This window comes from Chiloscyllium plagiosum, unplaced genomic scaffold, assembly GCF_037043375.1.
Source record: "Chiloscyllium plagiosum isolate Xiang-an unplaced genomic scaffold, Cpla_swu_hap1 HiC_scaffold_7, whole genome shotgun sequence".
Lineage (NCBI taxonomy): Eukaryota > Metazoa > Chordata > Chondrichthyes > Orectolobiformes > Hemiscylliidae > Chiloscyllium > Chiloscyllium plagiosum.
Genome location: NW_028270145.1, coordinates 71,285,309 through 71,308,829, shown reverse-complemented (window position 1 = coordinate 71,308,829; position 23,521 = coordinate 71,285,309). Strand labels below are relative to the sequence as shown.

The following is a 23,521-nucleotide window of genomic DNA, read 5'->3' as shown; positions in this document are numbered from 1 at the left end:
CCTCACCGTGCTCTTATTCGTGGTTATGTAGTAAGCCATAAAGGCTCGTTAATCTGAAATTCTTTCCTCGACCATCTCACTTGACATTCTTTTTACATCCCATGTTATTGACCAAGCATTCCTTCAGTCTCTTAATACCTCCTTTCTTGCTTGACATCTTTGTTTCATCTCACATCAGTAAAACATGTTGATACAATTTTCTAAGAAATGGTACCTATTTAGATGCAAACTGTTGTCATTTCCTTTTCAAATAATGTACTTGTATTACTCTCTACTTATCTCTGTGCAGCAGATCTGGGCATATTCCTGATGTGTACACTTCCAATCAAGGACTTTGTTTACATGCCTGCATCCATGAGTGGCAGGGTATTTTAGTCCTGGTGCAACACAAAGGAAATCTTCAGTGGTACATTGTTGGGCACCTCATCACTACTGTGGAATCAAGCATGGAACTGCACACTTCTCTACTCCCCTACCAGTGTCCTACTCAGTGCAAATCTGCTGATGCCACACATTATGATGTGCAATAATGGTTTCACTTATGTAGGTCACTTAGATTGTTAAGCACCATACCTTATGGATTTGCTCCATTCTATACATCAGTAAAATACTCAAGCATGATACAAAAATCAATGGATGAATTAAGAATTATAGATATGCATAGAAATTGTTCTATATTGTTTTGGATATCCTTCAAAAGATGTACAATTCAGTAGAGGAACAGGTAGGCCATTCTGTATTTCAATTATACACATCTTTATTATGCATTATGCCTGTTCCACACATTGAGGCTTAGAGGTAGAGAGCTGTGTTTTTTTGAAAAAGATTCTTTTTTAAACATAAACATCATGAAGAGTTTTAATCCATGTAAATTATACATATACTTTTTTTTCCAGATCACTGATCAATTCTTATTCACATTGGTTTGACATGGAAAAAGTAGCAAATTTTTCTTGCTCCAACAAAACAAAGTAAAACTATTCCATGGGAAAAATGCAATACCGTATTCAAAAATCAAAACAATGCATTATTACAAACAAGTTCATAATACAAAACATTAAAAATTACATTTTTAGAAACATTTAATGTAATGTGTTGCTACCATTAAGCTTAGTTTTTGGAACACAATTCAAAAATTCCAAAATTGGCATTAACACTTTACTAGGTTAATCAGAACTGGCTCATGAATGAAATGTAAAAAGTACAATAAAAATAAAGCATACTTTATTTTCCAAAAGATTAAAAAAGGGCTAAAGAATAAATGTAGTCTCTAAATCATCGATAAGCATTCCAGATCTCATTGTTGTAGAATATGGGTTTATTGTGCCTAAGTGAAACAGACAATGTATGTAAGCTTCAAGAACTTGAAACACTGTCATGACACATCACAGTAGCACTCTGTGAAAGCGATACACTCAAAACTTGACCACACCTTAAAGACAGAGCCTTGCAACTACAGATCCATTCAGTACTGAGTTGGCAAATTGGATCTCAATAAAAGTACTTTGTTGCAATATGTTCAAATTTAGAACTGAACCACATATATCTAAACGGCACAGGAAGGAATTTTCTATACTTAATTATTGTAGACTTATGTCTAATATCTTCATTTTATTTCTGAATTTTTTTCACTTGTTTTTCACTTATACTGATCACATATAAGACCCAAGTACAATCCTCTATTTATTATGAAAGAACAAGATCTATCTTACCCAATTAAAACTTAGAAAAAAATTACTTTGTAATAATGCTACATATAGTGCCTATGTGCATTTCTAGATGAAGTAATTATACACCAACTATGTTCCTGGCTTTTGATTTTCTCAAACGATATGCAGGGGTAGGTAACAACAAACGTAACAAGCAATCTACTAGAAATGATGGTGTGTAGGAGATAGGAATCCAGAAAAACTTTGCATCCCATCCAGCGCTGTAACGTGTTCGTGGATATTTTGCTGTTAAAGCATGGTTCATGCAGTTAGTCACCTTCTCAAGGTCAGTGGAACACAGTGAGTGCATTGAAAACCGTTGTACTTTAATGTCTAAAAAATAAGCACTTTCAAATTATATTGAAAATGTTGTTCACAGCTTATTATTGAAAACAATGATTATACTTTTTGAATAAGATCTATGCATTGTTACGTTTGAACTTTCATTTTTAAGTGCAAGTTAGAACAAAGCAACTTACAGTATCACAACAAAACTATGCATTTAAAATCTTAAATAACTAAAAGTAACAAATAGCAGATCAGTCACAACAGGAAGGCAACAATGTAAATAGCAATCTTTATTTAAACAATCATTTGTTTGTAAAGAACTTGATTATTGGTGAAAGGAGAATCAGGTTGCTTAAGGTTAGGGAGCTTATAGTTTCTCAAAGCTATCACCATAGTGATGCCTCATTTCAACTAGTTTGCAATTCCTTTTGTGGTATAATTTGTTGAGATTGTTTGAAATTTGGCATTCTTTTAATTGTCCTGATGAGTGCAAAATCTTTGCCAGCATATCTCTCTTTTCAACAAGATGTAAGGGTTTTTAAACATGAATAAGAAATAATGATTTACTAATAAACACTTACAATTATTAAAATAATTTGGCCCATAGTGATCCCTTGTCTCAGGGGTGAGTCTCTCCCAAAGCTGTTGAAGGTTTTTCTCAATAAACTCTAAGTTTGTAGTTTCTGTCTTGAAGAAACCTGGTTCAATAATGCTGACTTTGATTCCAAAGTGCTGCATATCCCTCCTATATAAGGAATTCACAAGAGTTTAGTTTGATCCAACTTTCCAAAAGTCTTGGCAAGTTATGCGACATAACATGTTAAGCTGGAAGGAGGAGAACAAGTTTCTAATCAACTCTCTTTAAACGCATTCAAATCATCATTTGTTCCTTTTCTTTCAGCTATCTCTGACTAACATTCTCACAAAAATAAAACCCTGTTGAATGCTGGAAACCCAAAATAAAAGCAGAAAACATTGGAAGTACTCATCAGGTTTTGCAGCACCTACAGAGAAAACAGAGAGCTAGAGGAGATAAGCTAGAGGAGGGTGGGAGTGGGGAGAAAGTAGCATAGAGTACAATGGGTGAGTGGGGGAGGGGATGAAGGTGATTAACTACCTACCCTGTAGGGTCCCTTAAGTCCAATTCTATCCCAACCTTACCATGCACTGTTCCCAGAACAACTCATCATTTAGTGAAAATTTGCTGAAAGACCAGCATCCCTGGAATCTGCATGGTATTTAAGAGGCCACTGTGCACCCAGATGAATACTGGCATTCCAAAACCTCCCTGCTCATTAACAGATAGGATCTGAACGTTTTGCAGAGGGGGAGCTGATGCTGCTGCTCTCTGACAAGGACCAGTAGGTCCTGGTAGAGAGGATAGTGCATAAGAGGGGTGGCCTCTTTCCAAAGGACAGCCAGAGGAGGCAACAACACTACACCCTGGCAGCCTGGTCCATAGTCATCACTAGGTCAGTGCCATCTCAGTGGTGCAAATGAACAACCATCAGGTCACTGCCCTTCTCCACTCTGCCAGGATATGTTTAACACATCTCTCTCAGACCTCTCTCATTATCTCTGTTACTGCACCTCCTCCCACCAAGGCTTACGATCTATTGGTCTCTCAGCACAGCCAGTCATGCCACCCATTTTCTCATCACTCAATTCCTCCTTTTCCACGAGAAGCAGCCCACAATAGGACAGAAAGGGCCCAGATAGGTGAAGGGAGCCCAAAATTAGACTCCTCAATCCCGTTGAGGAAAGAACTCTTATTCTTGCAGGAGAAGACCAGGGCCACTCCAAGATGGATGCCAAAACATCATAGAGTCATAGAATTACACAGCACAGAAGCTGACCCTTCATCCAATTAGTCAATGCTGACCAGATAGCCTAAACTTATCTAGTGTCATTTGCTAGCATTTGGCCCATTTTCCTCTAAACCCTTCCAATTCATGTACACATCCAGACCCCTTTTAAAGTGTTATAATTACTGCCCCACCAACAACATGAGCCCAAGTATTTATTTTATTGGAACTCTCAGTGACCCTGCTGTTGGTGTCATTCACTGCACACCATTTCTAATTGCAGGCCACAACACTCTCTCTTATCTTCCAGGTACTACCAGCATCTCCACAAACACCATCATGAAACAGGTGGCTCCACCAGAAGTCACCTCCAGGACCTTGAAGGATGAGTTTCAGAGGAAGCATTGGCAAGACCACCTTTTATAACCGCCCCCTCAGTTCAGATACTGATTTCTTGGAGGGAACGTTAGCCTTAGCAAATTTAGGAGAACATTCCAGTAAGTACCTCAAATTAACAGTTTCACAGCTGGCCATGGTAAAAACATCCATTCCACTGGCACCCGGAGGACTGCCAGAAAAGGCACCTGGTCAGCGCCAGGACACGGTGTCAGCAATGCAGGTGCCCACATGCAGAGGGACAGGAGTGTGGGAGGTAATGGCCTTCATTGCCCAGACGCTGAATGAATGCAGTAACGTGTGTGATCATTTGACTGTCTCCATGGAGAGCCAGCACCAGCCCCCTGGGCATTTGCTGGAGAGGTGCACACACCTGCACTCCATCACCTCACCCATTATTCCTCAGGACCAAAAGCATAGGGACAGGGATGCAATGCACGTGCCCCTTCCACGCAAGAAGTTTGGAAGCTCCCAGCCGAGGAGGAACCACACAGAAGTCTCCTGTTAGGGACACTCAGAGGTGGTCATGAGCTCTACCTCCACCCTGTCTGCCCCATTGACCCTTAATAAATAGAAGGTCCATTTGCCTCTAGCACAAAAACCCTCTAGCAGATCAGAGATGTTCAGACACAAACATCCCCCAAGGTGGCCTGACCAAAACCTCCAAGCCAACTAACTCCACCTCTCCCTCATCCCAGTTGCAGCCCCAGAGATTAATCTCAGACATAGTGAGACAGGTGGGGAGAGGAATGGAGAAACAGAGTACGAAAACCTATTGAGTGCACTTTGTACCGTATGTGAATTTTCACAATTGTTTAAATGTTATTGATTTGACTCTACACAGTTTATTTGAGTGTGGGTATTGTGATGAAGACAACAGTGTGCTAACATTATGCCACATAGCATGTATATTGTGCTGTATAGAAGGCTTGCTGCAGCATTATAGAAGCAGGTTGGCTCAAAGCTTATATAAAGCAATAGGTCCTGCTATCACCACTGCTCCTTGTCTCACAATATCCCTATTCTTTCACTGGTCTGTGCATCCAAAAGTGTTGGTGCAAATTAGTTCACCAGTAATATCTGGGGCGGAGAGGTGTACAGGACATAGAGAGCCAATGCATTAGGACTGATAGCAATTACTGACCCTACACGTCTGAGTCCTGTACAGTCCATGGGTCTGTGTGTAATAATGTCTCCCTTTGAAGTGTCTCATCAGTGGGTCCTGCAGGCTCCTCCCTCACAGGTTGAGACTCTAACCAAGTCCACTCCAGGTGTGGTCACAACCATTTTCTTTTGATTTCCAGCATGATGGACAGTGACAGTGAGTAATTTTCAGCCAGTGACTTCCAGCCTTCTTCTCTTTGTGAAAGATTCAGAACCCCTTTCCCTAAATCCTCTGGGTTTTGAACCTTCCTAGGTCTCTCCACATAACCCTGCGGAGAGGGGTTTCCATCTTTCACTCCCAGTCCCTGGTATTTGAAGTAACCATGTCAAGTGTAATCGTATACTATCCCCTCCTTGAAGCCAGGACGTACCTGGCTGTGGACAGGCATCCCTCCCATAACTCTCTTCCCAACCATGCCTGACTATATTGTTCACCTTATATATACTGTTGCCTAATTTTCACAATTGTCATTCCCCCTTACACACAGCCTGCAGTCCCAAAGATCAGATTACTGAGTCTCCATCCAACAGCAGGAGCCCTGCCACTAGTCCCATTCCCCCATCAAGCCTCCATCTCTGTTGCCCCCTACCTTTTGTGGATGGTCCCACAGGGCAACCCCCTCAGTGACCGAACTGGATGAGAAGTGTCCAGACCCATAACCGGTGGATATACTTCTCCCAAAGACATCAGCCGTACTCCCCAGACTGGCTGTACTGAAGCCACAGAACTGACTTACTCCCTGGATTGTAGAGGCATGGTCCCCCTCAACAAGATCACCCTGACTGGATGCCTGACTATGGCCAATCCCCTGATATAGGTGACTGCCATTGATTTACTGTGGCCCCTAAATGATGGGCACTTCAATGAGAATTACTCAGTTAGACATGGTTGCTTGCTTGCTGCATGTGCTGTTAGTTTACCATATAAGCTGCATGTGCCAACAGCTTATAAGACTGTTATAAGACTTACAACACTGCCAAACAACAAGATATACAGCCCCACGACTAACCAGCAAGTGATAATTGACACAGCAAAAGTTTGGCAAGTGGATCGGAGAGATACCATGACAAATACCACATGGGCTGTCAAATGTCAGATGCCAATGTTCATGTCCGAAGGGTGCTTGTGGATGGTGTCCATAGTTAGTGGCCTAAGATGCTATTTGGTGCTAATCAACATCGAAGTTCCTCACAGCCAGCAGTGAGCTGAAGTCACCAGGTACCTGCCCTGACTTCCATTTTGAAAATTCATGTCTAGCTTCTTCTGTGTATTCAGTAAGATAGCAAGCTGAAGATTAATATTGTGAGTTGTGATGTTAATAAGACAAACTATAATCCCTCTTCATAGCAAACTGCTGTTGTCTCGCTAGGAATTCATCTCACTGCTCAGTAAATCTATCAAAGATGCTACAAGTTGCTTCCACTATCAAGGCAGCATCTCTGGACATCTCACCCAATTTTGAAATATCCTATGACCCTCATACCCCGATAAGGTTCTTTCCAGAGTTAACTTTTCAGGTTGATTGACTTTTCAGAGTTTCTTTAATCCAAAATGTCAACTAGTTCTCTTTTAAAAAATGCTGACAGACTTGCTAAGTGTTTACAGCATTTTCTGTTTCTGTCTAACATTGATGAAATAGCTAAGCATCATGTTATCAAAAGATGCATTTGTATTCAATGATGTCATTAGAATGTCCAAACTGCTTCACTCAATATAAAAATTAAACTCCAAGTCAAACATAAACTACTTTAAAAATAACAAAGAATTGCAGATGCTGGAAATCGGAAACAAAAAACAGAAATTACTGGGAAAATGTAACAGGTCTGGTAGTATCTGAGGAGAGAGCTAGCACAAGGCTTTTGCATTACATTCAAAGAGGTGGTTACAAAGAAATGCAATACATTTTGAATTTTCAGCAGAAGGGTTGTGTACCCTCTGGAGAAACAACAAACGTAAAACAATTCCCATTTGCAGCATTTTTCTGAAGATTCCATCAAACTCTACCAAACGTTTGGTATTGGAAAAGTAGGAAAACCCCATAAAATTCAAGGGCATCATGTTTATGCCTCTTTGCTGAGGGCAATGGTGGGTATTGGAAACTGACTGGAGCAGGCATAGATTCACAGGGTACCAACTGGCCTCCTTCTATGCCATGACAACAACATAACTCTCTAAAATCCATCAGTGTTTTTATTTATAAAATCCTTTCTAGATTATTTACTGGCCACTTACCTTAAACTGTCTGAAAACGACTCCACTCCACATTTTGATACACAGTAGCCACCACCAGCAAATGAAATACGACCCATGACACTAGCCACATTCACAATCCTTCCCTTTGCCTTTTTCACCAGTGGAAGAAAATGAAGGGTGACATTAATAAGTCCAACTAGGTTAACATCCAAGACTCTGGTAAAATCTTCCACAGTCAGCCATTCTGTTGGTCCTATTGGAATTGCTCTTCCAGCATTATTCACTAAACCCCACAGACCTGCAGGTCAGAGACAATGATACATGATTTAGGTTGTCTGTGAAGACACACATTGTTAATTCACAAGAAAATCAAAAAGGTGATTTCTAGAACTTATACTTCTTAGGTAATGATCTTGTGTAATGCCTACCTAATGTTAAAGGCCCCACACTAACACAAGTTATCACCGTGGATACTAAAAGTTACGGAACATCTCAAAAATGGTTTGTTGGCTGTGGGGCCCTTTGTGAGGCTCCATATAAATGGAAATTTTTCCTTTAAAGAAGTTCTACAAATTTAGCCAATTGGCCCTATCATGCTTGTACCAACGCTAGCACCTTAACTGTGTATTTCTGCCCTAATCTGATTTCCTAACATTTGTTCTATTATTTTATGATTTTCACAGTCATAAAATTCCACCTCAACAATTACTTATGATGAAGCATTCCCAACGTAAAATTCGCTGATATGTGCATAGAAGGCTAGAACTCCAAAATCATCAGAAAACTTCTGGCTGATTACAGCATAGCTGTTACATTGTTCCATATAAAGACAAAAGGAAACAAAGTATAAAGTGGGCAGGTTTTGCTAAGACTATCAAGGCAGTAGTTGGACCACAGCTGGAATACTGTGAACAGTTTTGGACTCCTTATCTATGGAGCGATATTCAGGCATTATAGGTAATCCAAAAAAGATGATGGGTGGCATTAATAAATCCATCTCGGTAACATCCAGAACATCTCCTTGAATGGCCAAACAGAGTCGATGGTCTGAATAGCTGACTTCGGTTGCTATGGTTTATGGTCTTATTTGTAAGAGCGCTAATGCAGTCATGCCATTCAGGTACTGGAGGTAAGCAGGATAGCAGAACAGAACATCTATATCATCTCAGTGATTTGAACCATGGTCTGCCAATTTGAATCTTGCAATGCCTGTTAATGGCCTATCCTGATCACTCAGCTGAATATATGCCCAGTGGCACAAGAAACCCTTCCTTCCCATCCCCACAGTTAGTAAAGACATGATGGAGTGTGCAGAGAAGGTGTTTTTGACTTTCTTGTACTTTATTCTTTCACATTATGCAAAAAGTACTGTGATGTGTATTCTTGGAGAAATTTGGAAAGATTCTTGGATTTGCAGGGGATTGATGCTGGAATTTGACAAGTAGGGCAGTATATAGTTGTAGTCCACCTTGGACTACTTGGGATATGGCCTTCTATTGTGAGCTGTGGGTAGCATGACCAGGAGATGATACACAGGCTGAAGGAGGAGAAGTAGGACAGTTCACAATAAAAGGCCATATCCAAAGAGTACCAGACTGCATTTCCTATCTCTGTCTAAGCAAACAGCAAAGTCTAATCTGGTTACATTTCACCAAGTAGGTGCTGATTTTAGGAGATAGCACAGCTCAATCAGAGTCAAACAGCAGGGAAAAGATAAAGTCACTGTCAATGTTTTGGACCATAGGCCTGCTCTGTCATTAGAGAGACAACTGGTGGCTGTTTAAGCGGAGGGCCACCAAGCCTAAGGTGAGAGGACAAGTTGAGAATCATGGTCATCTCAGCCAGAGAACTGAAACCACACCGTTGGCATCGGAGTCTGTCACAGATCAGATGTCCAGCCAACTAAGCTAACAAACCCCCAGGATAAGGAGAGCACAGCAGTGTTCTTGAACATCACCATCATCTGCAATTCCTATATCAGTTGACTCTTCCAGGTGGGGGAAAAAGCAGCAGTTCAGTCTACAGTGCATCAGTACTGAGGCAGCAAATACCCCGTATTATAGTAAAGGTAACATCATAAACTTCTGTTTACTGGAGAGAAGAGGTAGTAGGAGTCAGCATGTTTCTTTATAGGAAAATAGGCTTTCCAATGACAGTGTGCCATCAATCAAATTAAAATGGCTCCACAGGCCCCAAGTATTAATGATGTGATGTACCACAACCATAGTGCTAACTGCAGTTGGTGTTTGACCATATGCAGAGCATTTGCTTCTTGTTGTTCAAATCCCACCATGGCAAATGGTGGAATTTGAATTCAATAAAATAAAACATGGAATTAAGAGTCTGATGTTGATTGTTGATTGTCAGGGAAAAACCTATCCAGTTCACTAATGTCCTTTGGGGAAAGAAACTGCTATCCTTACTTGGTCTGGACTACTTGTGACTCCAAACCCACAGTCTGGGTGGGATGTTCTTCAGAGGGGAAATGTTGTTTCAATGGACCAAGTGGCCTTTCTCCACTGTAGGGTTTCTATGAAAATTGCCCAGGTATGTTCTGTAGACAAAAAGCAGGACACTTCCATCCAGCCAATTACCAGGTCACACTATCAGTCTACTCTGATATCAAACAGCACCTGCTCAGAAGTAACCTGCTCAGTGATGCCCAGTTTGGGTTTCACCAGGGCCACTTGGCTCCTGACTTCATTACAACCTTGGTTCAAACATAGACAAAAGAGCTGAATTTCAGAGGTGAGGTGAGGTGAGGTGAGTAGGACAGCCCTTGACATCAAGGCTTCATTCAACTGAGTGCAGCACCAAAGAACTCTAGCAAAACTGTGTATTAGGGGTCAAACTCTCCACTGGTTGGAGTCATACATGGCACATAGGAAAATGGTCATGGTTGTTGGAGGTCTGTCATCTCAGCTCCAAGAAATCTCCACAGAAGTTCCCTAGGGCAATGACCTAGACCCAACTGTCTTCAGTTGCTTCATCAATAACCTTTCCTCCATCATAAAGTCAGAAGTGAGGATGTTCCCTAATGACTGGCAACTCCTCCAATACTGAAGCAGTCCATATATAAATGCAACAAGATCTGGACAACTTCCAGACTTGGGGTCAAAAGTGGTAAGTAACATTCATGAAACACAAATGTAATCTAACTACCATCCTTGACAATGGTATTACCATAACAGAATCCCCCATTTCAACATCCTTGGGGTCAACATTGACCAAAAACTCAACTGGCCTCACCATATAAATAGTGATCTACAAGAATAGGTTAGAAGCTAGGAATACTGCGGTGAGTAACTCAACTCCTGACTCCCCAAACCCTCCACCAGCTACAAGGCGGAAGTCAAATTGCTAGAATGGGTGCAACTTCAACAACGCTGAAAATGTGTTGCTGGAAAAGCGCTGCAGGTCAGGCAGCATCCAGGGAACAGGAGAATCGACATTTCGGGCATAAGCCCTTCTTCAGGAAACTGCAACTTCAACAACCCTCAAGAAGCTTGATACCATTCAGGCCAAGTGGTCCGCTGGTCTGGCACCACATCCACAAACCCTCCACCACAGTAGCAGCAGTGTGTAATATCTACAAGATGCACCTCAGAAATTCACCAAAAATCCATAAACAGAAACCAAACCAACTAACATGTCCATCAAGAAGGACAAGGGTAGCAAATATGTGGGAACACCAGAACCTGCAAGGATCCCCCCCAAGCCACTCACCAAACTGACTTGGAAATATATCACTGTTCCTTCACAGTTGTTAGGTCAAAATCCTGGAATTCCCTCCCTCAAGTCATTGTGGGTCTACTTACAGCATGAGACCTACAGTAATTCAAGGCAGCAGCTCACCATCACCTTCTCAAGGGCAACTAAGATGGGCAAGAAATGCTGGACAGGCAACAACATCCACATCTCACAAGTTAATGTAAAACTGTCACCCAAACATCCCAATAAATGTTGCAACAGATTTGATCACAGTAGTAATCACCTTTAATGTTATCCACTTATCTGTCGTCAAATTTTGCAGGCAAGATTCTGCGTTTAGTTTGTCCTGAATGCATCCAACAGACGTAACAAGGAAGAAATCCATTCCACACTGGAGTAGAATTGCAGGCCAAGCCACTCTTCTTTTTCAGGATACTTGTTGTTGTCTTTGAGAAGTTAGAGGTTTCAGAGATACTTTGTCAGCAACTGAGGGAAGGTCAGTGTGTAGTTTAAGTGAGGGGATAGTCGGTAACTAAAGGGGTAACAAGCCATGTGGGTAGGGTACTAGATAGATGAGAGTGGTAGAGTGCTAGATGAGTAGAAAGGGTATAGTATACCAGTTGGGTGAGGAGTTTGTGATCCTAGCCTGGGATGGGTGACTGAGAAGTATAGTGTGGCAGACTGTCAAGGGGGCAGATGATTGAAAGGGTTGTGTGCCAGGTGGATTGGGAAGGTAAGGTGGAAGAAGGTTGCTTTTAAGTAAGTTGACATGACATGTCAAGTTTCATTCAGCGAAAGATTGTAATGGGTTATCATCTGTTCAGCAGGGCTGAGTCCGTGAATTGTGTTGGCTTCCATATCTGAGGTTGACGTTGTCAGGACCGGGTACAGGGCTGGAGGTTGGGTGTGGATGCATTTGTATGGCACCAGCAGGACTAGACCAATTGGTTTCAGCAGGGTCAGGTGGGCTGGGCTGGGGTAGGCCATTTCATGAGAATCAGTGTCACTTCAGGGAGGCAGGGATCAAGAGAGACATAGTGGGGAGGAGGAGCTGTGTGTGCATTTGTCTGTGTAAATCTTGGGTAGTTATGGCGCAATGTTTATAATCTATCTTTTCCTAGGGAATTAAGTTTAAGTGTGGTTTCACCCTTCAGTTACTCTGACTTTAATGGGCGCTATTGGAGGGTTACAGGTGCAGGGGAATTTCCTACTGAAAAGTTCAATTTCCTGGGTAATTTTCATGGAGTCTGCTGCACCAGGATTTCACAGGGTCCAGATGCACAATTCCAGTTGCTGCCCTAGTGGTTATTTGGACATATTAGACATTAGAAAACTATGTCATTACTTATTCCTTGATCACTCATATCTGCATTTTTGAAAGGATTTGTCATTGTAGAGGTAATGTGACTGAAATGTTCATTATTGTTTTGTTGGCAAATATGGCAGGTGCTTTGCATAATGTGCAGGAATAAGTTATCAAAAGACATTTCAAAGCTGCTGCTGGAGTTCAAACTTGAAGGAACAATATAATTACTGTAAAATTACTCAAGCTATTTTAATAATTTTTTATTTAAAAATGACCTAATTGGTGACAGTGATCATCATGGATTATTTCTCCATTGACACAAAGCATCTTATTGTAAATCTGAGGTGCATGGAAACACATCATGTAATTGTGTGTAGCTGTATAACAGATTATGTTTGCTTTTGTAGTTAGCCTTACCTGGAAGTATTAGCAGAGTACTGTTTGTCAGGAAAACTGAGGCTCTGCTACTTGGTAAGTATATGAATTACACAAAGCATATCAACAGAGAAAAATCATTGTGTCCTTAATATTTTAATTAATAGTTGAAGAAAGACAAGTTTTGGTCTGTTGTCTCACTTACCTTGGTCTCCAACTTCTGCCTGTACAAAATCCACTGCTTTCTGAATATGGTCTTGGCTGGTAACATTGAGCCTGACAGTTTTCAATTTAGTTGAACAGTCTGTCTGCAGTTTCTCTGCTCCATTTTCTGTAAAGCATGCAGCAATTACATGAAACCCCCGTTTGTCAAGCTGCTTGGCCAGCACGTTTCCAAAGCCAGTGTCACATCCAGTAATAAAGATATATTTATCCTTGATATTTTTGAGTTCCAAGTTGTCTCTAATTAACCAGCAAAGGAAGAAGATGATGGCAATTCCCAGAATAGATGTCTGTATTGGAGCTGTATGAACCAACTAACAGAAGCACACTAATTACTTTAAAATACCTTCTGAGGGATCATTAGTTGTATAGGGGTTTATGAATAAGTAATAATATAGTTAACCCATGGTTAATTATCTGTTAAAATACTAATTTATTCATAATGCATACAAAAGGAATAATAGTTTGAATGAAATTTAGACATTGTAATAATTATTACAAAGAAATATCTTCTACGGAGTTATTATGTAGACTTTTTATAGGGTCCTAAATGAAAAGGGAATGACGGAGGAAGGAAGAATATTCCAACATTCTTTAAAACTAATAATATTAGAATTATAGAGTTCTACACCATTGTAAGACACCCTTCGGCTCATCATGCCTGCGTTAGCAATCAAATATCCATTTATTTTAATCCCATTTTCCAGAACTTAGCCCATAGCCTTGTATGCTATGGCATTTCTAGCAATCATCTGAAAAGGTCCTTAAGTTTCTTGAGGATTCCTGCCTCTACCACCCTTCCAGGCAATGAGTTCCAGACATCCTTCTGGGTGAAAATTCTTTCCTCAAGATTCTGTCTAAACCTCCTGCTCCTTACTTTAAAACTGTGCCCAGAGTTGTTTACCCACTACTGAGGGGAAAGGTCTCTCTAGCCTGTTGATGCCCTTCAGAACTTTGTACATTTCAAACAGATTCCAGGTCAGCCTTCTCTTCTTTAAGGAAAATAAGTCTAGCCTATCCTGCCTCTATTCATAGTTCAACTGCCCTAGCCCAGGCAACAACCCGATGAATCTGTTGTACAACCTTTCTCATACAGTCACATTCTTCCTATAGTGTGGCAACCAGAATTGCACATAATATTGCAGCTGTGGCCTGACTAATAAAAGCAATCCATAAGCCTCCTACCCATCTTATCTACCTGTCCTGTTGCCTTCAAGCATTTATTGATATCCACACCAAGATCCTCTGCACTTCCTAGGGTCCCGCCATTCAACATGTACTCTTGCCTGGTTAGTCCTACCAAAAATCATCACTTCACCCTTTTCATTAAGTTCAATTTGCCACTGTTCTGCCCATCTGACCAGCCCATCTATGTCATAGTGTCAAAGATTTTCCTCCTCACTTTTTACCACACCATTAACCTTTATGCATTCTGCAAGTTTACTGATCATGCCTTCTACATTCACGTATAGATTATTAATATACACATCAAAGAGAAATGGACAGAGCACTGTGTTATGCCACTGGACATAGTGTAAGAGTGTGTTTTTGTGACTAGAAGCCTATCATCCTCTTATTACCACTAAGCAAATTTTGGATACAATTTGCCATGTTGCTTTGGATCCCATGAGTTTTTAGCTTCTTAACTAGTCTGCCATGTGAGACCTTGTAAAAAGCCTTAATGAAGTCCATGTATTGCCCTACCCTCATCTATACACACCTAATCATTGCAAAATGTACAATAAAATTTAATATGTTTGCAAATCTCTCCCTTATGAAGACATGTTGTTTATCCTCGAGTAACCCTAACCTCTAAAACTGCAGATTAATTCAGTTCCTCAGAATTTTTCTTCAATGGTTTCCCACCAGAGCTCTTAACCTCACTGGCTTGTGGTTTCCTTGTTTATCCAAACTATCCTTCTTGAATAATTGTACAATTCTTTTAAAATAAAGTCATTATTGAAATGGAGGGAACTCTGATTGTCAATTATTAAATTGTCATGATTGGAACCAGGTGGATCTTTTTGACTACAACATTGTTAATGGGGTTGTTCACTTGAGTCAATCAGAAGCTTGGCTGACCAATATTAACAGGGTTGTAGAATTCCTTCATTCAGGAAACTGTCTATGTGCTGGCTAGGCTATAGTTAGTGTGTTACTGCTGCTATTGGTTTCTGTTTTTGAGGAAACTGGATTTGGTGAACTGGCTTTTTTATTGCAGATTTATTTCTAAACTGCCTGGTTTAAACAGCTAATGTGTAACTTAATTCTCATTGGGAATCTGTTGTTTCACTGGCTGGTTACAGCCTGTGTATTATACTTTTTTTCTCTCTGATAAAAGAACAATATTGACTTTTATGGCAGGGCTTAGCCCTTGCACTTTTTACTCATTTTTGGTGTTTGGGCTGAGCCACTGTGAGAAAATATACCTTCTTGGATGAGCTGTTCCTGTGGGCAGGCCTGGCCCTTTCTTGGTGGACTGGAACCTCTGTAAAGACCGTCTGCTGGGAGTTGAGTACTTAGTCAGATGTACAGCATGGAAACAGACCCTTTGGTCTAACCTGTCCATGCTGACCAGATGTTCTAATCCAATCTAGTGTTATCTGCCAGCACCTAGTCCCTATCCCTCCAAATCCTTCCTATTTATACACTACTACAAATGCCTTTTAAATGTGCTGTGTCCTGGGGTTTGGAAGAGGACCAAACTCCTGTGAGTTAACTGCAACTTCATAATGTAGTATGTTCCTGTGAGTGGGCCTCTTTCTCTGGATAAACCAGGCCTCTATGGAGTCTAAATGCTTGTGGGGTGTGTATCTGCTGTAGGAGAGGACTCTGTCTGATGATGCATACTGGAGTGGATTCTATTCCTGGGAATAGACTCTGCATTTTGAAGAGAACTATTTATGGTAATAAACTGTATACTAGAAAGGACTGTTTTGGTAACTGATTCTGTTGTTGCTTGTCAGGTTTAGTATCTGCACAGATGTCCCTGGGTCTTGCTGGCCTAAGCTCGGAGGCTCATGGGTTGTCCCAAAAGTTGTCACCCTGAGAGCTTGAGGTTGGGAAGGCCATCCTATCTACTGGAAATTGGGTAGACTGCCCTGGAAGGTGGGTGTACCACCCTGATGCCAGTTGCCCTGAGCTTTAGAAGGTGGGGGAGGCTCTTCCCTGGAGAAGGGTCCTCAGGACACTCTCTCCTAGAGGTGGTCAGAAGGTGTCAGTGGTGGAGTGCCAGAAGGGGCAGACTGGGATCCAGAAGACTTGGGCTTCCTTTTGTGCCATCATCCCAGGGAAGGGGATGGGCTGTCCTAGAGGTGGCTGGAAGGGGTCAGGGTGGACAGCTGGAAGGTATGTAGGTGCAGGCTGCCTTAGAGGCCTGAAGGTGGAGGAATACGTGGGTTGTAGGGAAGGGGTGGGGTGGCTTTTGTATTCTATGCACTTTTATCTAACTGGACTGTCTTATGTATTTGTCACTGTTTTGAGATGGCCAAAAGTGGAATTTTGAGGTTTGTCCTCATTTACCTGAAAACTGGTTTAGGTCCTGGCTTTGCCACTCTCTTCTTGTAAAATTGTTTCTCTGGATAAAGCTGTTAATGTTAATTGCTTTGTAAATTGTTTTGATAGATTAACAGGGGTTTTTGAATTCCTTCACTCAGGAGGGACTGTGCTGGCTGGGCCACAGTCAGTGTTACTACTGCTGTTTGTTTGATTCCTGAACTGGCTGAATTATATTGTCAGTTTAACTGAAATTCCTTTTTATTAAGGACTGACCTTTTCTAAATTCCTGATCTAAACAGTGTGTTTCAGGTGTAACTTAGTTCTCATTAGGGATCTGTTTCACTTGCTGGTTACAGTGTGTAACACTTTTTTTTTTCCATTTAGAAAAAAATGTTGACTATGGCAGGGCTTAGCCCTTGCATACTGGTTTGTTTTTGTTTTCACTTCTTCAGTTTTTGGACTGAGCCCCTGAGAATGCATCTTTTCAGATGAGCTGTTACTGTATGGGTAGGTCTGGCCCTTTATGGGTGACTAGGCCTCGAAAGACTAATCAGTATGCAGGGAGGCTGAAAGCTGGCCAGTCAATAGGAATACTGGACAGGGAGAGGGTCAATCTGTACATGGCAAGGCCAGGTGCTGAAGGCCAATAACCTTCCTGTAGGTTGGGAGTGGTTTAGTTAGTATGTGGGGTGACCAGGAGCTGGGAGGCTGACTGCCAGAGGAAAGCAAGCCTGGGGAGAGTCAATAAGCAGGGTAGCTAGAGACCAGAAGGCTAACAACCAGCTTGTAGAAGTGGTCTGGTTGGTACATGGGGCAACTGGGAGCTGTTGACTGACAGACATGTGATTTTTTTTTTGAGTTAAACAGTGGATCAGGATTTCGTTCATGGTTATGTGGGATCAATAACATAACCATGCAAAAGCACCTACTAGCTCAAGCCTAACTGGGCCTCAAACTCTGTCCTGAGTAAACATGTGGAGCATGGGAGCTACAAGGCATCCCAATAGGGAACCCCACTTGAATGTATTCCTGAAGAAGGGCTTATGCTTGAAACATAGATTCTCCTGTTCCCTGGATGCTGCCTGACCTGCTGCGCTTTTCCAGCAACACATTTTCAGCTCTGATCTCCAGCATCTGCAGACCTCACTTTCTCCCCACTTGAATGTAGGCAATCATGGCCTCATGCAGGGCATATACTAAGCGGAGGGACTCTAGGCCAGCACAGCAGAACCCCACAACAAAGCCAAGCTTTGGCCAAGTGGCTAAACAATTCTTCAGGATCTGGGCCAGCAAGCCACTGTAGTTGCTGCAGGTATGTGTCCTTAAGACAGCACAAGGCCTGACTTGAGTAGGAAAACTGTAGGCTGGTACCACGAGTGCACACCTGGGAAGTCTCCCTCCATGTGGGCTGGAACAACTAAATTGCTTGGTGATTTCCAAATTGAAACAGATTAAAATTAATGTTTGGTTAAATGGTCACCCAGCTCCCATGGAGTTTGAGATGGCACAGCTGTATTTCTGATTACAGAATCAGATTAGCTCAGGGCTCCAACTTTAAGTTTGTGCAAGACCTCCTCCATACTGAGGAGCCCTTGCAAATTAAGGGTATAACTTCAGTTCTCAGGAGCAGTTGGTGCAGTTACCACTAATGGTGCTAGGACTCAGGCCCAAGACTCGGGGTAGAATTTAATTATGCCAATCTTTCTCAACGTTTTTCACGTTTAAATGAAATGGTTGCCTCAAGTCCTAGTGAAATGCCAAGCTGGTTTTTCCAAAGCTTGGAAAACTAAAATGAACTGAAGCCACTTATTGGCCAGGAAGCAATTGAGATTTTGCAAGGCCCACCCAGTGCCATTTTCCTTGAGGTTGAAAGTGGAGGTAGAGAGCAAAGGAATCATTAAAACAAAAGTTTGCAGAATGGGCAGCACTGGTCATACTGACTTGTGAAGGCTGGTCCACTCACATTTGTGGGGATTTAAGCAAATGATAAAGTTTCTCTCAGCTGGATGAATTCCCATACCCTTGCATAAAGGACTTGTACAAAAAGGTGGCAGGTTCTTTACAAAGCTGGGCATGAGCCATGTGTGCTGGAAATTGTAACTGGATGAGGAGTTCCAGAAGTACACTATTAATACCAACATCTGGGGCATCAGCCTGTGCCCTTTCCAGCAGAGCATAGAAAATGTTTTCAGGGCTACCCCAGGTTGCCTTTTATCTGGATGGCATCCTAATAGACAGGAAGACTAAGAGCACTTGAACTTGGACAGTGCTTAAATGTTTCTCCCAGGTGGGTGTATGCCTTGGAAGGGAAAAATGTTTCAGGTTCCCCAAGTGACCTACTTGGGTTACAGAGCCAACAAAATTAGGCTACACTTGAGGGCAATCAAAGGAACCCTGGCTCCAATGTCTGTACCAGAGCTTGGATCTTTCCTTGAGTGAATTATTACAGAAAATTCATATCTAACTTGCCCTCCATCCTGGCACCCTTACCTGCTACTGAAAATGGGTCAGGCTTGGAAGTGGTTGCATAGCCAAGTAATTGCCTTTTAAAGGAACTGAAAAAGCAACTATTGTCTTCTAATATATTGGTCCACTACAATCCAAAGTGAGAGATGGTGCTGACATGTGATGCCTACCCTTGCAGCATAACAATGTTGGGTCACCTATTTGCCCAATAAAGAACACCTGACAGAATGTTTCCTGGACTTTTGCTGATGCTGAATGTAAATATGCCTAGACAAAGGAGGTTTGGTGGTTATCTTTGGTGTGAGGAAGTTCCACCAATACCTCTTTTGTGGACAGGAATTTATCATAGTAACAGATCACAAACCCCTACTAGTGTTACTGAAGGAAGACAAGGCAATGCTACCCATAAATTCTGGTAGAATTCAGCAATGGGCCCTTCTGTGTATAAGTTAGAACACCATCCTAGAAGTCAAATGGCTAATGTGGATGCCTTAAGCTGCCTCCCACTGGCAGATGATCCACTGGTGGTGCCTCCCTGGCAGTGTCTGCTCAGGTTTTAAACTTTCTGGTCACCACTGGTGATATCTAACTGTGGTCACAATGATCCTTTCCTGGCAAAAGTTGATGGTAATGGCGAAAACAGAAGGATCATTGCAACCAGAATGAAACCTTTCTGGACCTGGTGAGACTAGATCACTGTAGAGGATGGCTTATTACTATAGGGATCAAGAGTGATTCTCCTGAGTAAAGATACTGGCTGAATTCTGCCAGGGCTATCTTGGGGCTTCCAAGATGAAGATGCTAGCAAGGAGCCAAGTCTGGTGGCCAGTGTGGATACTGAATGTGAGGCCTTGAGGAAGTGCTACATGTCTTTGTTTACATTCAGGGACAATGGTTACCCAATAAGTGCAGTTGGCCAATTCCAGCACAATGAACCTAAACAAGATGATATAATATGGCTAGAGATTCTAGTCACCCTACCATACATTAAAGACATGGCAGAGATGACCTCCAACCCCTTGGCATCATGGTAGCCCAGAAATCTGCTACTGAAATTTAAAGGACAAATGTAACATTAAAAAAAATTCTGTAAGGACTGCAATGCCATTACATTAAACAAATGGGTAAGAAACTAGCCATCAAGATACACGAGTACAAACTAGCCACTAGAAGACTTGAACAACTAACTCTGGTATCCATACACACAGATAAAGAGGGACACCAGTTTGACTGGGACAATGCATCCTTCCTGGGACAGGCCAAAGATATGCATGGGAATTCCTAGAGGCCTGGCATTCGAACCACAATTCCACTAACAAATATATAGGTCTCAGAAACAGAACTGAAAATGATACCACCCACCACAACAAACCAAGCCACACACAGCAAGTGGGACAGAACAGCAATGCTTCACCAGAGCGTGGTGACAAAACATCTGAAAACAAACCCACCAGCTCCGCAAGCAAACTGACAACCAGATCAAAACATCTGTCCCAGAATTAGAAAATAACATCCACTAACCTTTCCAGTTAAGAAGCCAAAGATAAGTCTTCTCATGACTAAAGAAATTTTTCATCCCAGTCTGAAATGATTGACTCTGTAGCTTGAGACTATGCCCCATGTTGACTTTCACCAACCAGGAGATATAACAAGACACAGCGCTTATGTCCCTTCAGAATATTGTGTGTTTCGCTGACAGCGCACCTCTAATTTCTCTAGAGAAAACAAGCACAACTTTTCAACCACTCATCTGGAGTGAACCATTTCATTCAGGAACCGGTCATATGAGCCATTGTTCTATCGCATTGCATCACAGAACTATGAACAATTGAAATAAGCCTTTTGAGAGTTAAAAAACCATTTATTGAATACTATTTCAATTATTTTCATTCATTTGAATGTTTTCCCAATATGAAAATTAGTTTGCCAGTTCATGATATACTCAAAAGATTTTAAACTATTTGAAATCAAAATTGACAGCAGGGATTTTTTGTGTATCTGAACAGTGATCATAAACCATAAATTTTAATCATATTAAATAAGATTTACTGATACAAATCTATTTAGGATACCCTCCTTCATTATAAGCTTATGGGTATTCTTTTTCCTTCAACAATAGTTTGTAATTAACAGTTTTTTCAAATCATTTCACTGCTTACACAAAGATGCACTAAACATTATGGTGGTATTACAACACATTCATTATTTTCAATGGCAATAAATTCTGCACTGCATTCCTTATATGTAAATGAATCCCTCACAATTATCAGTGAAGACAAAAGTTATGTCAATTTTCTGAGACTGACCTGTAGAATATTTTCAACAACATCTTCTACTTTGGTAGATGCCTGACAATAAAACAAGGCCGCATTAAATTCATTATGCATTACAAAAGGGGGTGACTCTACTTTGGCTGGAGAAGAGTTAGCAGTGACTTAGCAAGATATCCAATCCTAGCCACTGAGTCCAGAAAATCCAGATTTTGTGGTTTGTCCATTTTGAAAGGCATTTTGACTTCAATGTAAATAAGCATTATTTATTAAGTTGAAGAAATGCTGTTTAAAAACAGTCAAAAATCAAACAACACAAAGTTATAGTCCAGGTGTGCTATTCTGGAGAGATATAAGACACAGTATTTATAAGCAGAAAGTTAACAACTTTAAAACTAGTTGCCCTCATTGTATCCTTTAAGTCTACCTCCAAACTGACTAAAGGATTCAACAAGGGCAACTGGTTTTAAAGTTATATTTTTGCTTATAAATACTGGTTCTAATTCCTCTCCATCATACAACACCTAAGGAAGGAGTTGAGCTCTGAAAGCTTGCAATTTCAAGTAAACCTGTTGAACTGTCACTTGGTGTCATTTGATTTTTGACCTTGTCGACTCCAGTCCAATTGTGGCATCTCCACATCATGGCTGTTAAAAAGAAATTGGATAAACTGCAAGATCTCATAGATGATATTCTATGAGAAACACACCACTATTTTTTTTTTAAATTGCATTCCTTTAATAGGGTGGTAAATGTGATGGCTAAATTGTACACATCAAGCATGTATAACAGAAATATGATAATGACCAGATAAATTGCTTTGTTGTGATGTTGATGGAGGGATAAACATCAGCCATGACACCAAAGTTAACTGTTGGTAAGTCCCCCAGGGGACTTTTGGTATGGAATCTTTCCTGTCCACAAAAAAGATAGGGGTTCAGTTTAACACTAAAATAAAACAAAGAACTGTAGGTGCTGGAGAGCGGAAGCAAACAAAATAAGATATTGCTGGAGAAACTCAACAGGCCTGGTGGTATCAATGGAGAGAGGTTCTGAAGAAATGTCAAACCAGATTCTAATTGGATTAACTATTAGGCCATTTCAGAAGGTAGTTAAGAGTCAATCACGTTGCTGTAAACTGAGTCACATGTAAGACACCAGATTTTCTTCCATAAAGGATTGGTAGTTTCATATTTTTTCCAATTATAATCAATGATAGTTTCACAGTCACTGTTAATTAGATGTTATCAATTAATTGCATTTCCAACAAACACCATAATTGAATGTGAACTTGTGTTCCCAGAGCATTTGGCTAGGCCACTGGTCCAGTGACATCACCATTATACCGTCATCTCTCTTAACTAAAACAAATGATATTTAAAGTAAGATCCAGTACCATGCTTATCAGTCACAATATATAGATGCTTAACCTATGTGTTTAGAAGAATTTTATATTTTAAATAGTAACTGTATGGATTTTCTGTTTTTAGCTTTTAGCTGCATTTTTAAAAATGCAGCCTGAGAATTTGCATTGATCTGCAATTGTTTCAATATCTGCCAGAACATTATAGCATTGAGATAGTTTACTGATATTTGCACATTAACACAATTGTTATAAGCACTGTCAGTTCCAGATCTTCTAAGTTGCTTGTTTCAGGTTGCTCAACTCGATAGACATTATAGTTTGATACTATCAAGCTTTTACATTTCCAAGGAAGAAATATACTTTCTTAAAACCCATAATCATTTTAAGTATAGATTCCTGTCTGACATTCATCCCTTAAAATAACAAACTTCTGTAACTACTTATGTTAATACACTTTAAAATTATTACTAACATAATTCGTTAAGGTGATATCTCAAATTATAAATTTGTAGAAAACATGAATGATATAGTTTGATTCACTCTTAAGTGAACAACGGGTTCATAAATGATCAAAATTAACCCAAGAATAATCACCTAACGAAGTTCAAACTGTCATGTTGGATGGCAAATGTTACTTACATTTGGACTCGATATTTCTTCCATTAGAAAAATAATCAATATGCTGTGGCAAGCGTTACTGATTTGCCAGACTAGATTATTCAATGCAACTTGCAAGTGTCTTCCACGTAAA

General features: G+C 40.8%; 1 protein-coding gene across 3 annotated transcripts; it reads right to left on the bottom strand.

The window, feature by feature from the left end:
- Nucleotides 1–732: 732 nt before the first annotated feature.
- On the bottom strand, nt 733–23,521 carry LOC122551659 (retinol dehydrogenase 7-like). 3 transcript variants are annotated; one of them, XM_043693943.2, is made up of 6 exons: nt 23,410–23,504; nt 21,441–21,482; nt 13,154–13,484; nt 7,596–7,854; nt 2,579–2,742; nt 733–2,042 (listed from the first exon to the last, which is right to left on the bottom strand). In XM_043693943.2, exons 1-6 carry the CDS (start codon nt 23,431–23,433, stop codon nt 1,789–1,791), a joined length of 1,074 nt encoding a protein of 357 aa, XP_043549878.2. In that variant the 5' UTR covers nt 23,434–23,504; the 3' UTR covers nt 733–1,788. The 3 variants fall into 3 exon arrangements, with proteins under 3 accessions (XP_043549878.2, XP_043549881.2, XP_043549880.2); XM_043693946.2 differs by having other exon boundaries at nt 13,154–13,410; nt 23,410–23,483; XM_043693945.2 differs by lacking the exon at nt 21,441–21,482 and having other exon boundaries at nt 23,410–23,521.